Consider the following 13,527-nt stretch of genomic DNA (forward strand, 5'->3'; position numbering starts at 1 on the left):
AAATTCACAAAACCACCAGCATCGTAACGTTTACAATGTTGGTGCATTTGGAAAACTCTGTACAGTTCTGGCTATTGGCCGCTAAAAATGATACAGAAAAGCACGATGAAAATGATCAAGAATTTTGGGAAATTCTCCTATGAGGTTTTCAAATTTGGGATTTTTGTTTGTTTGTTTAGAGCAAATGTGAGAGAGGCAGACAACATTTTCAAAAGAGTAACATATTTTCCCAAGGAAATAAATTGATTTTTATTTTGAATCAGTATGACGTCCCAATATTAAAATATGTTATAAATAAAGCGTTTCAGAATTACTATTCAAGATTTGAAGACAAAACATCTGATAAAATGCAACTCCACATCCAAAGGCCACAGACCTGGGAATATTTTTAAGGCACATAAATCTGTCAAGAGATTCTTTTATGTTCTACTATCTTTTTAAAAGAGTACAAGAGATACTATTATTTTCTTCATAAACTCTGTCGACTCCAGTTGGTAGTTTGCATGGCTGTAAGGCTGACAACCTGGTTTTCAAAGAAACATTGTGGAATACTTGTTGAAGAGATGAAATCCAATAGTATCTCAGAAAAACTAAAGTAAGAAAGGCTTTTAGAAAGAAATGCTGAAAACCTATCACGTATTGCTGAGTAAGATTTCATTATGTTTTCAAAACAGATCAGATCAAGCAAGTAGTTCTAGCGTGCTCTGCATGGTGTTACAACAACATCTAGGAGATTCCTTTAACTAGATAGTTACTACCTTGATAAGATGCTATGCATACATGTCCTTATTGAGAAAATAGCAAGTTCAAGGAATTGGGTGTAACAATCTGAGTATGGACAATCTACAATGCTTCCATACATTTATTTGAAATATTTATATTCTCTGCATCTATCAGAAGCAAAAGTGCTTATATAGTTCAGTATATTTATGTGTCATTTTTGCTAAAGAGGTTTAAAGCAACCAACAAGTTATCACAGAAGCACAGCTTGATATTATATCAGATTTATTAATCTGTGTAAAATTCATTGCACTATGCATCATAAAAATCATTTAATTCTTTTAATAATATAATATGCAAAAGAAAAGCATATAATGCAATTTAGATAGTTCCCAGAATCTATTAATTCTGAGAATTAATTATTTTTTAGTAGATTTGTTCCAACTGTATGGTCAACAACCTTGTTTATAAATGTCATGATACTCATTTTAATCGTTCTCTGCTTACTCCAAAGGCAACAATTAGATTTTTAGGTAAGATGAAGAACCCAGATTGTTACATTCCCATTAAGTATTATAAAATATTTTTATTACATATCTGTATCATTTATTTTATGCAGAGACAGAACAAAACTAAAGAATTTGGAAATACAGATGAGCATGTGCTTCCACAGTCTTTTAGCATCAGAGGAAATTCAATGAACAGTAAAAAGAGTTATAAATGTAATCTAATCTTATTTTTTAATAAAAAATAAACATGTCTAAATAAGGCAAAACTTTATTCCCAGGTGTAAATCAACTGTATATTGTGGCTTTCATTTAAATCCGAAGTAAAGAAATTAATTCTGCAAACAAAACTAATTTGCCAGTGTTTTGCATTAGAACATTTGTTTTTCCATTTCTAAGTCAAATGTGTTCATAAAAAAGAATCAGCTTCAATTTCTTCCCCTTTTATTACATTCAGTCATTTGCATAATTATTTTAGGTCTACTTTGCCAGTTTCTCTCTAACATTTCAAGCTTATTTTTTCTCTCAAGAAAAGAGAAAGCTGGAGTGACAATATCAAAACTCTATTACCTATTTAATGTTTTGCCATTTTGTGTGGCAAAAGTGGTATTAAGACATTTAACTTGCAGCTTGAAGCATCTTTTAAAAATACAGTCTCACAAAAAGGATAGTTGTTACATGTCCTAAAAGTGAACAAAATTCCATATCCAACACTGCTCCATGAAGCAGTTGTTGGCAAAAATCCCATACTGGGATAGAAAGTATCTACATTCTCAAAATGAATGTATTTTTAATAAATATGTTTACCATACTAGGAAAAAAGTGTTTAGGTTAGTCTTTTCTGGAAGCAAATTAAAGGAAATTTTCAAGGTATAATACTGTGAGCAATGCAGCTTCATCAGAATGTTGAGGTCTTTAGAATAACTGAACTGTCTTCTGTATGTTTTGTTCTATTTTGATGTTTCAGTGCTTTTATATTTTTAATTCTGTAAAAAAAAGAAAGGGAAAAAAGACATTCTCATAATATAATCCTCCAAAATAATTCAAACGTATTTCAACTTCATGTTTAAGGAATATGGTTGTTCTTTAATATGCAGTAAATGTGAACATGCCTCGCTTCAAACCAACCTGTGTACAAAGGCATAAATGACTAAAATGTGCATTATGAGGTCAGAAAGATATTAATTCCTAGCATATTTATGCTGAAACATTTTGTGCAAGTACATAAGAAGCAAAATTGTGTAATTTCATTAAACTCTACTCGTACCCCTCCATGAAAGTCTATGGCAACTTGGGAAACCTACTGTAGTTTATATAGGCTTATCATATAATACAAAAATAGCATTCTAGAGACTTATGGAAAACTACCCATTTTGGTTTAATGATTTGGAAAAGATGAGAGAGATGATCTTCACAAAAACCTATCGGCTTTTGTGAAACTCAGGAATGGAGTGAGCATGCTTTGATCATAATAAAAATATATGGTTGGCTTGTTATGTTTAAGCCCGTCTTACCCAAACATCAGCTAACTTCATCTTTTTCAGATGCAAGGAACTTAGAACTAAACCATGCTTTCAATTACTGAAAATGTTATTGGGAAATTGTTGTATAGCTTTAATTTAACAGAACTATGATTTGGTCTCAAAAAGTTAGGAAAGGAACAACTAGAATTTCTCTTGCGTATCATAACACTGTTCCTAGGAATTTATTAATTTCTTAAATGTTAATTTATAATTCACTAAACTTGTATGCTGCTAACTCTCAATGACTCCATGAATTTAGACTCAAATATAATAATACTAATACTAATAATACTAATACTAATAATACTAATAAAGTTGGAAGGGACCTTGGAGGTCATCTAGTCCAACCCCCCGCTCAGGCAGGAAACCCTATACCATTTCAGACAAATGGCTGTCCAGTCTCTTCTTAAAAACTTCCAGTGTTGGAGCATTCACCGCTTCTAGAGGCAGATTGTTCCACTGGTTAGTTGTTCTGTCAGGAAGTTTCTCCTTAGTTCTAGGTTGCTTCTCTCCTTGATTAGTTTCCATCCGTTGCTTCTTGTCCTGCCTTCAGGCACCTTGGAAAATAGATTGACTCCCTCTTCTTTGTGGCAGCCCCTGAGATATTGGAATACTATCATGTCCCCCCCCCCTTATCCTTCTCTTCATTAAACTAGACACACCCAATTCCAGCAGCCTTTCCTTATATGCTTTGGCCTCCAGTCCCCTAAACATCTTTGCTGCTCTTCTCTGTACTCTTTCTAGAGTCTCAACATCTTTTTTACATTGTGGTGACCAAAACTGAATACAGTATTCCAAGTGTGGCCTTACCAAGGCATTGTAAAGTGGTATTAACACTTCACGTGATCTTGATTCTATCTCTCTGTTAATGCAGCCCAGCACTGTGTAGGCCTTTTTGGCAGCTGCAGCACACTGCTGGCTCATATTTAAGTGATTGTCCACTAGGACTCTGAGGTCCCTCTCACAGTTACTACTAATGAGCAAGGTACCCCCTATACTATACCTGTACATTTGGTTTTTCTTGCCTAAATGTAGAACCTTACTTTTTTCACCACTGAATTTCATTTTGTTACATAGTGCCCAGTGTTCAAGTCTGTCCAGATCCTCCTGTATCCTAAGCCTGTCTTCTGGAGCGTTGGCTATTCCTGCCAGCTTGGTGCCATCTGCAAATTTGATGATTTCCCCATCTATCCCCTCGTCCAAATTGTTGATGAAGATGTTGAAGAACACTGGGCCCAAAACAGAACCTTGGGGTACCCCACTACACACTTCCCTCCATGTAGATGCGGTTCCATTGAGGACCACACACTGAGTACAGCCAGTCAGCCAGCTACGGATCCATCTGGTGGTGATGCTGTCTAACCCGCATTTTTCTATCTTATCAAGTAGTAGGTTGTGGTCTACTTTATCAAATGCCTTACTGAAGTCCAAGTAAATTATATCCACAGCATTCCTCTGATCCACTAATTTTGTCACTTGGTTAAAGAATGCAATAAGATTTGTCTGGCATGATCTTCCATTGTATTATTATATTATGCCATTCTTTTAAGTACACTAATAATATTTATGGTAAGAATATATTATGGTATTCTAATATTTTCTGTAATAAATTTCAAATGCTTTTCAAAAACAATCTGCTGCAATATTAGCTGGGATTTCTGCTTATTTCTACTCTGCAACATCCTTACCCTTTAACTCTTAGCATCTGTTCAATAGTGTCTGGGAGAGGAGTGCCATAACTTTCCGGGAGAAAAAAGGTCAGGATTCCTGCAAGCACTGTTAAACTTCCCATTAAGATGTAAGGAAGAAATCTATCATAAGCACCTAGTAGAAAGGACAAGTAGCAATGAGTTATTCATATCAAGTTGCTTAACATTTACATTTCCTAATATTGTGGCTTCGAGGTACTGTTTACATTTATAGATTTATTTGGATCTGATCTGGAAGATGATCATGACTTCCTCAAAATGAAGATCAGAAATGGGGATCAGCTTCTCCATCTCTATACATCTTTCCTAGCAACATATTATAAATGTGTATATACAAAAATGCAAAGATGTTTCAATTCCCACTATGGATGAATGGCTACAGGAGAGATGGCTAAATTGACCGTTTTGATTAAAGAAAAGAATATGAGTACTTTTGTTTCTGCTTGGAGACCGCTTCTGGATTTTGTGCTTGAGATGGGAAAAAAATGAAACTTGGATTTTGGGTTTTACTGATTAGATTGATTTATTCTTACAGAAATGACTAGTTTATACTATTATGGAGAAGTAAAAAGTCGAGGTTCAATGTTAATGCTTCATTCTTCTGCAACAGAGGAAGTTGGAAGTCAATGCCTCTTCTTTTCTTTTTCCCTTCTCCCCCTCATTTTTCTCCTTCTTTTCCCTCCCCACTGTGTCCTACTATTTGCTTTTGTATTTTTGTACTGTATTCTATAATCTAATAAAATGTTACAAATGAAAGGAGAAAAAGAATTGTGTGTGTATATCAGAAACCAGTAAGCGTTCACTGTAATACTAAAAAGCAGGGCATATGATCGAGTTGGCAGAAAATATAACGATAGACAACTTACCAAGATACACAAAATAAGGCGAGAGGATGCTGCCAATTCTGGAAGCCATTGAACTGGCTCCAACTCCCATGTTTCTCACAATAGTTGGGTAGAGTTCAGCAGTATACACATAAACCATGGAGAAGGAGGATGTGATCCCAAACTTTCCAATCATCACGAGGATGATGGACAGAACATGGAGGTCTATAAGCAAGAGCCAAACAAAATGAAATTAAATCTGCCAGTAAATCAATAAAACCAATTGCCTGCCTTTTTTCTCTTCTTCATTTATAGATAATCCTCACTTACCAAGTGCCTCATTCAGCAACCGTTCAAAATTAGGATGGTGCTGTCCCTAAATAACCTGAATGCCACAATCACATGAACACCATTACAGTCAGTATACATTGCCCTGTGCCTGACCTGTTTTTCTTTTTCCCGTCCATTGCAGAGCCGAGACTGGAGAGGAAATGATTACAAGAGAGTAAGATGGCCCACAGTGAGGAATATATTGGCCGTTTGCTGAGCATGCTCACCGTTGCCAGCACCACTGCACTGCTTTCAATGTGTATTCTCCACTGTGTGCCTGTTTAGTCTCTTATAATCTCTTTTTCTTCAATGAATGTAAATACAAACATTAATTCCCTTACTGCTAATTATCCCAATGTCCAGGGAACATTCCAAAGGGCAAGGGAAGTAATTAGGAGTCTGATTAGTTTTAAGCCAGAAACTGAATATTTTTGAACCAACTATCTCAGTGCTGTGGGTGGAGTGGGTGAGCATTCCAAAGGGTGGGGGAATGGAGAAAAGGAAAAGTACAGTCACAATCAAGTGACTTTCCATTTAATGGTCATTTAGCTTAGTAATGGGGTTATGACTCCCAACTGTTGACACTTAATGAGGAATACCCCTATTTTATTATATCTCTATGGTATATTAGCCATTTTATTCTACTTCAGGCAAGAACCTACGTTATCAGATACATCTACTGAAGTAGAATTTCTATTATCATTTTTTTTCTAATAGTGAAATGATATTATCAAATGAAAAATTAATATATTAGAGTTTAATTGCCAGTACAGTAAAGAACAAATAAATAAAAATCAGAATTACAGCACATCTTTTTTTAATATCACTAGAGAAACAAAATGAACACAAAATGAAGTAGGTCTGCAACATATCTCTGTGTATCGTAGCATTATTATGCAAAAGTGCTTTTTTTAAAAAAAACCTTAGTTGGCTATCCCCATTGATTATATCTATAAAGTGTCAAAAAAAAATAATCTTACGTGCAGGCACAAACTGAATGAAAAGAAGAACGCAGCCTCCTAAGAACAAGACTCCTGCCATTGAATAACGCCGAGGCAGATGCTGAAGGAGCAGCCAAGAGATAGTATAAGCTGGGATTTCAATTACTGCTGAAAGGAAACAATTGAGGTAGATGTCTCCATGCAAGTTAGGGGTATCCAGAGAAAGGCCAAAGTAGCCTATGGAAATCACCATCCTGAAAGACAGATCTAGGTGATAACAAACATATAGGGGCAATGACACTATTCTGCATGGGACTTGAGTGGGTAGACTTTGCAACCAGCGGGCATTACCTTTGCGCACTTTACAGCCAGTTTCCAAAAAGCAGAGTCAATAGAGAAGCCAGCAACAAAACTGCAAGTCATGTCCACATGTCTCACCCAACGACTATCGGTAATTTGCTTAACGATCACGGTGGAAGAGAGATTGTAAGTCTGTTGTGGCCATGTGATGTTTTGCTAATGATTGCATCACTTAGTGACGGGGTTGCCAGTCCCAATTGTGGCTGTTAAGTGAGAACTACCTGCATTTCTATTAGAGTGTTGGAATGACAGAATATTAATTTTGTTACACTGTATGAGGCAATTTGCCATTTATGCACTTGTATTCTTTACTTTAAACTGTTGATATCTCTTTTTATAACTGGCAAAACAATTGCCAGTAAATATTATTAAAATTTCTTTCCAGGGATGCGTTCCATTCATACAAAATAGGAAAATGCCTTACTCCCTTTGTCATGCGTAGAAATCCAAGATGAGCACACAACAGAGTACTGGACATGTATAATTTTTGCTAAGGAGAAAAGATGACATAAATTGGGACGTGGATGGGTGGCTATGTCTCTCTGTGTCAGTATAAACCACAGGTCGGCAACCTGCGGCTCCGGAGCCGCATGCGGCTCTTTAAGCCTTCCCCTGTGGCTCCCAACCTCCTCTGCCTTTGCAGAGAGAGACAGAGACAGAGAGAGGCAATTGCACTTCCCTGCTTCTCTCTCTCTCTCTCTCTCTCTGTGTGTGTGTGTGTCTGTGTGTGTGTGTGTGTGTGTGTGTGTGTGTGTGTGTGTGTAAAAGAGAGTGCACTCACAGTGTTCTCCGAGGAGCTGAAAAGCTTTCTGGGCGGAGCTCCTCCCTTTGCTGCGTCTCTGAAGGAAGCAGGAAGGGCAGGAGAGAGCTAGCTAGCCCAGCTAGGCTGACTCAGGAATTCTGGGAGTTGAAGTCCATGAGTCATAAAAGAGACGAGGTTGCCTACCCCGGAGGTTGTTGGACAACAGCTTGAAGCTTGCCAGGTGAGCAGCAGATAGGAGGGGGGGTGAGAAAGAGAGAGAGAGAGAAAAAGAGAGAGAGGGAGAGAGAGTGAGTGGGGGAAGAGGAGTGGCAGACCAAGGGCAGATAGAGAGGGAGGGAGAGAGAGACCCTTTTGACATCTAAAATGAAGATAACACTGCATATATCCTTTTTTTACCTGTGTGTGTATGTAATTTTATTCTCTTAAAGCATTCTTTTGATGATCATTGTTTTAATAGTATGGATATTCCCAAGAGTCATATTTTTACTTTTATTTTTAATGTGTATATGTGTCTCTCTCTCTCTCTCTCTGTGTGTGTGTGTATATATATATATATATATACGTAGGTCTTTGGTTGTTCGGGTTTTCTCCCACATAAAATTGGAAGTGTCTTGGCGACGTTTCGACGAAGTCCCATTCGTCATCTTCAGGCTGGTGCTTTCAGCTTCGTGCCTCGAGCAGCAATGTGTGGTCTTAGCTGTTTCTTCCTTTTAACTGCCAGTGGGGGTATGAACTGATTGGGTGGGAGCTTGGCTGTGTTCTGATTGGGTGGAGGTGTGTTCTGATTGGTTAGGGGCGTGGCTGTGCTCTGATTGGCTGGGGGGTTGGCTGTGCTCTGATTGGCTGGGGGGTTGGCTGTGCTCTGATTGGCTGGGGGAGTGTTCTGTTTGGTTGTGCTCAGGTTAGTCTGAGTTGCAGAGGGATTCAAGATTTTGGGCTGCCCTGCATTCCTTGGCTTCGCGTTCGTGGTCGTGCTTCCTCTTCATGGAGGGTGTCAGTTTGCTTCATGTATGGATTGGAGGGGTTTAAAGTGGCTAATGATGCAGCTGTGGTCTGGCTTCTGGTTTGTGGTCGTGCCTCATCATCGGTGTGGCTTTGGGTTTGTTTTTTGCGTGGATGTGTGGTGGTGACCTCCTGTGTGGTTTTTGTGAGTGTGGGTCTGGTATCATTTTTTGTGTTAGGGAGTCGTTTGTCAATAAGGGCGGGTTTCCAAATGGCTGGTAGGCGGGAGGTATCATCTCGCTTGTTCATGCTGTGTGGGCGTTTTTCTATCTCGATGGCTTCTCTGATTATTCTGTTATTAAAATGTTCACTTTTGGCAATGGTTCTGGTATTTTTAAAGTCAATTTCATGTCCTGTAGCTTTAAGGTGTTGGACCAGGGAAGATGTTGGTTCCTCTTTTTTGATTGAGTTCTTATGTTCTTCAATGCGTGCACTTATTCTTCTGTTGGTTTGTCCGATGTATGTGGTGGGACAAGTGGTGCATGGGATTTCGTATACTCCTTGATTTTCTAATTCAATTTTATCTTTGGGGTTTCTAAGGATGGTGGATATTTTTCTGTTTGTGCAGAATGCTGTTTTGATGTTGTGTTTATGGAGGATCTTACTGATTCTGTCTGTGGTGCCTTTTATGTATGGGAGGATGGCTTTGCCGTTTTCTTGTTCTTTGTCTTGGATTTTAGTGGGGGTTTCTTTTTGGATTAGGTTTGTAATCTTATTTCTATGGAATCCATTGGATGTTAGTACATTGGTGAGAGTGTGTAGTTCGGGTTTTAGGTGTTGTTCGTCAGCTAAGCGTTTTGTTCTGGAGATGAGTGTCTTGGCTACAGAGTTGATCTGTGCTGGGTGGTGGTGTGAGAGAGCGTGCAGATAGCGGTTTGTGTGTGTTTTCTTCTGGTAGATGGTGTGTCCTAGGGAGCCATTGGATTTCTTGTAGACTAAGACATCCAGGAAGGGAAGTTGGTTGTTAGCTTCTGTTTCCATGGTGAACTGTATTTTGGGGTGTAGGCTGTTGAGGTGTGTGAGGAAGTTGTCCAGTTTTTCTTTCCCATGTGGCCAGATTATGAAGGTGTCGTCTACATATCTGAGCCAGAGTTTGGGTTTGTGATCCGATTTTTCTAGAGCTTGGGTTTCAAAGTGTTCCATGTAGAGGTTGGCAATGACAGGTGAGAGGGGTGATCCCATGGGTGCTCCTTCTGTTTGTTTGTATTTTTGTCCATTATAGATGAAGTATGTGTTGGATAGGCAGTGGTTGGTCAGATCTAAGATGTGTTTGGGGGGGTTATATTTGTTTTGGATAGCTGTCAAGGCTTCTTTGATAGGCACTTGTGTGAAGAGGGATATGACATCGAAGCTCACTAGTAGGTCGCTGGGCTGTAAGTTTTGTTTCTTTATGATCTCTATAAACTGGAATGAGTTTTTTACGTGTGAGGTGATGGATTCTGCATAGGGCTGTAGTTGTTTGGCGAGAAATTTGGCTAGGTTTTGTAGAGGTGAGCCTATGGAGCTGACTATAGGTCTGAGTGGGGTTCCTTCTTTGTGTATCTTGGGGAGACCATAGAGTTTGGGGCATCTGGATGATTTCTCTCTGGGAATGATTCTTTGCTGGATCTCTTCGCTAATGGGGGAGGCTTTTATTTTGGATCTGGTGGTTTTTTCCAGGTAGGTGGTGGGATCTGTATTTAGGGGTTTGTATGTGGAGTCTTGGAGTAGGTTGGTTAATTTGGTTTGGTAGTCAGATGTGTTCATAACCACCGTGGCGTTGCCCTTGTCTGCTGGTAGGATTATTATGCTGGTGTCTTCTTTAAGGTTACGTAGTGCTGTCTGTTCCTCTTTGGGTAAGTTGCTTTTGGGTGGCTTGCTGGTGCAGAGGATGTTGGTGATTTCGAGTCTGATTCTGTTGGCGTCGTCGGGGTTGATTTTAGTCAGGCTGGTTTCAACTCCACATATAATGGTTTCAGTGGGGATGTGTTTGGGAGCGACTGCAAAGTTGAATCCTTTGGAAAGGACATTGGTTTCGGCTTTGGTGAGGATCCTATCTGAGATGTTATGCACTGTTTGCTTCATGTGTGGCTGTGAGGGAGGAGGGGTTTGTTTCTGGCGTTCTTGTAGTCTTCGGAGTTTGTTGGTGTGTGTATCTGTCTTGAGGGTGGTCTGTGTTTCGGCTCTCCAGACGGCAAGTTGTTTGGATTTGTCCCAAAGTGCGGGGTGGATCTTGTTGCTGAGTTTGAGGTGGAGTGTGAGGAGATCTTTGTTAATTCGGTCTAGGAGGAATCTTTTTGTGTGAAGTTCATTTCTGATTAGGGCCAATTCTGTTCTTTTCAGGATCCGTTTGGTGGCTGCAGAGTTGGAGTGGAATTTCAGTTGGAAACATGTGGGGATTAGATTTTGATCTCGGCAGTTGCGTAGGAATGCGAGGTCGCATAAAATGGAAGCTCTTTGGACTTCAAGTTTTTCATAGGTCCTGGTCAGATGGTGGATTTCCTCCCCGTAGAGGTTCAATATTTGTTTTCTGAGGTTTTCGCGGGTATTTGTATGTAGGTCTTTGGTTGTTCGGGTTTTCTCCCACGTAAAATTGGAAGTGTCTTGGCGACGTTTCGACGAAGTCCCATTCGTCATCTTCAGGCTGGTGTTTTCAGCTTCGTGCTTCGAGCAGCAATGTGTGGTCTTAGCTGTTTCTTCCTTTTAACTGCCAGTGGGGGTATGAACTGATTGGGTGGGAGCTTGGCTGTGTTCTGATTGGGTGGAGGTGTGTTCTGATTGGTTAGGGGCTTGGCTGTGCTCTGATTGGCTGGGGGGTTGGCTGTGCTCTGATTGGCTGGGGGAGTGTTCTGTTTGGTTGTGCTCAGGTTAGTCTGAGTTGCAGAGGGATTCAAGATTTTGGGCTGCCCTGCCATTCCTTGGCTTCGCGTTCGTGGTCGTGCTTCCTCTTCATGGAGGGTGTCAGTTTGCTTCATGTATGGATTGGGGGGTTTAAAGTGGCTAATGATGCAGCTGTGGTCTGGCTTCTGGTTTGTGGTCGTGCCTCATAGTCAGTGTGGCTTTGGGTTTGTTTTTTGCGTGGATGTTTGGTGGTGACCTCCTGTGTGGTTTTTGTGAGTGTGGGTCTGGTATCATTTTTTGTGTTAGGGAGTCGTTTGTCAATAAGGGCGGGTTTCCAAATGGCTGGTAGGCGGGAGGTATCATCTCGCTTGTTCATGCTGTGTGGGCGTTTTTCTATCTCGATGGCTTCTCTGATTATTCTGTTATTAAAATGTTCACTTTTGGCAATGGTTCTGGTATTTTTAAAGTCAATTTCATGTCCTGTAGCTTTAAGGTGTTGGACCAGGGAAGATGTTGGTTCCTCTTTTTTGATTGAGTTCTTATGTTCTTCAATGCGTGCACTTATTCTTCTGTTGGTTTGTCCGATGTATGTGGTGGGACAAGTGGTGCATGGGATTTCGTATACTCCTTGATTTTCTAATTCAATTTTATCTTTGGGGTTTCTAAGGATGGTGGATATTTTTCTGTTTGTGCAGAATGCTGTTTTGATGTTGTGTTTATGGAGGATCTTACTGATTCTGTCTGTGGTGCCTTTTATGTATGGGAGGATGGCTTTGCCGTTTTCTTGTTCTTTGTCTTGGATTTTAGTGGGGGTTTCTTTTTGGATTAGGTTTGTAATCTTATTTCTATGGAATCCATTGGATGTTAGTACATTGGTGAGAGTGTGTAGTTCGGGCTTTAGGTGTTGTTCGTCAGCTAAGCGTTTTGTTGACCCAAAGCCACACTGACTATGAGGCACGACCACAAACCAGAAGCCAGACCACAGCTGCATCATTAGCCACTTTAAACCCCCCCAATCCATACATGAAGCAAACTGACACCCTCCATGAAGAGGAAGCATGACCACGAACGCGAAGCCAAGGAATGGCAGGGCAGCCCAAAATCTTGAATCCCTCTGCAACTCAGACTAACCTGAGCACAACCAAACAGAACACTCCCCCAGCCAATCAGAGCACAGCCAACCCCCCAGCCAATCAGAGCACAGCCAACCCCCCAGCCAATCAGAGCACAGCCACGCCCCTAACCAATCAGAACACACCTCCACCAATCAGAACACAGCCAAGCTCCCACCCAATCAGTTCATACCCCCACTGGCAGTTAAAAGGAAGAAACAGCTAAGACCACACATTGCTGCTCGAGGCACGAAGCTGAAAGCACCAGCCTGAAGATGACGAATGGGACTTCGTCGAAACGTCGCCAAGACACTTCCAATTTTACGTGGGAGAAAACCCGAACAACCAAAGACCTACATACAAATACCCGCGAAAACCTCAGAAAACAAATATATATATACACATATACACATACACACACATACACATACACATACACACACCTATAATAAAGGTAAAAAAGGATATATGCAGTGTTATCTTCATTTTAGATATCAAAAGGGTTTTGCGGCTCCCAGTGTTTTATTTTTGGTGGGAAACGGGTCCAAGTGGCTCTTTGAGTGTTTTGGGTTGCCTACCCCGGTATAAACCAATCCTTATTACAGTCATAAACCAGTATTAGTAAATAAACAGTAATTACACATAGATCCATATCTACAAGGAATCCTTAGCCTAAATGTCACCTGAAGTATAAAATGGAAGATTGTGGGCATTACATGAACAACAAAGAAAAGTGGTTTCTAGAGGCCAGCCACGTGTTTACAATTTGCATGCTGATATAGTGCAACTGTAAAAAGTGGCAGAATGAAGGTTTTTTAAATGTTCTTTCAAGTTCCAAGTCGTTCAGAATACCCATAATTAGCTAACCAAGACAGACTGATATAATAATTTGTATGTGGAGAATTTAAACTTGCTCC

The 13,527-nt window shown here is 40.0% G+C and overlaps 1 protein-coding gene across 2 annotated transcripts in view; it reads right to left on the reverse strand.

Annotated features, from left to right (window-relative positions):
- Positions 1–224: 224 nt before the first annotated feature.
- SLC22A5 (solute carrier family 22 member 5) overlaps positions 225–13,527 on the reverse strand; it is a 38,013-nt gene continuing 24,710 nt past the window's right edge. Inside the window, exons 7-10 of one of the 2 annotated variants that reach the window (XM_039324904.1) lie at positions 6,593–6,807; positions 5,325–5,507; positions 4,438–4,573; positions 225–2,212 (exon numbers count right to left, since the gene is read on the reverse strand). In XM_039324904.1, coding sequence (XP_039180838.1) covers positions 2,125–2,212; positions 4,438–4,573; positions 5,325–5,507; positions 6,593–6,807 — 622 coding nt within the window. In that variant the 3' untranslated portion in view covers positions 225–2,124. The remainder of the gene's footprint in view (positions 2,213–4,437; positions 4,574–5,324; positions 5,508–6,592; positions 6,808–13,527) is intronic. The other variant, XM_039324905.1, reaches the window with a different exon arrangement.

Source organism: Crotalus tigris, unplaced genomic scaffold, assembly GCF_016545835.1.
Source record: "Crotalus tigris isolate CLP2741 ecotype Arizona unplaced genomic scaffold, ASM1654583v1 scf7180000024310.2302065, whole genome shotgun sequence".
NCBI classification, from domain to species: Eukaryota; Metazoa; Chordata; class Lepidosauria; order Squamata; family Viperidae; genus Crotalus; species Crotalus tigris.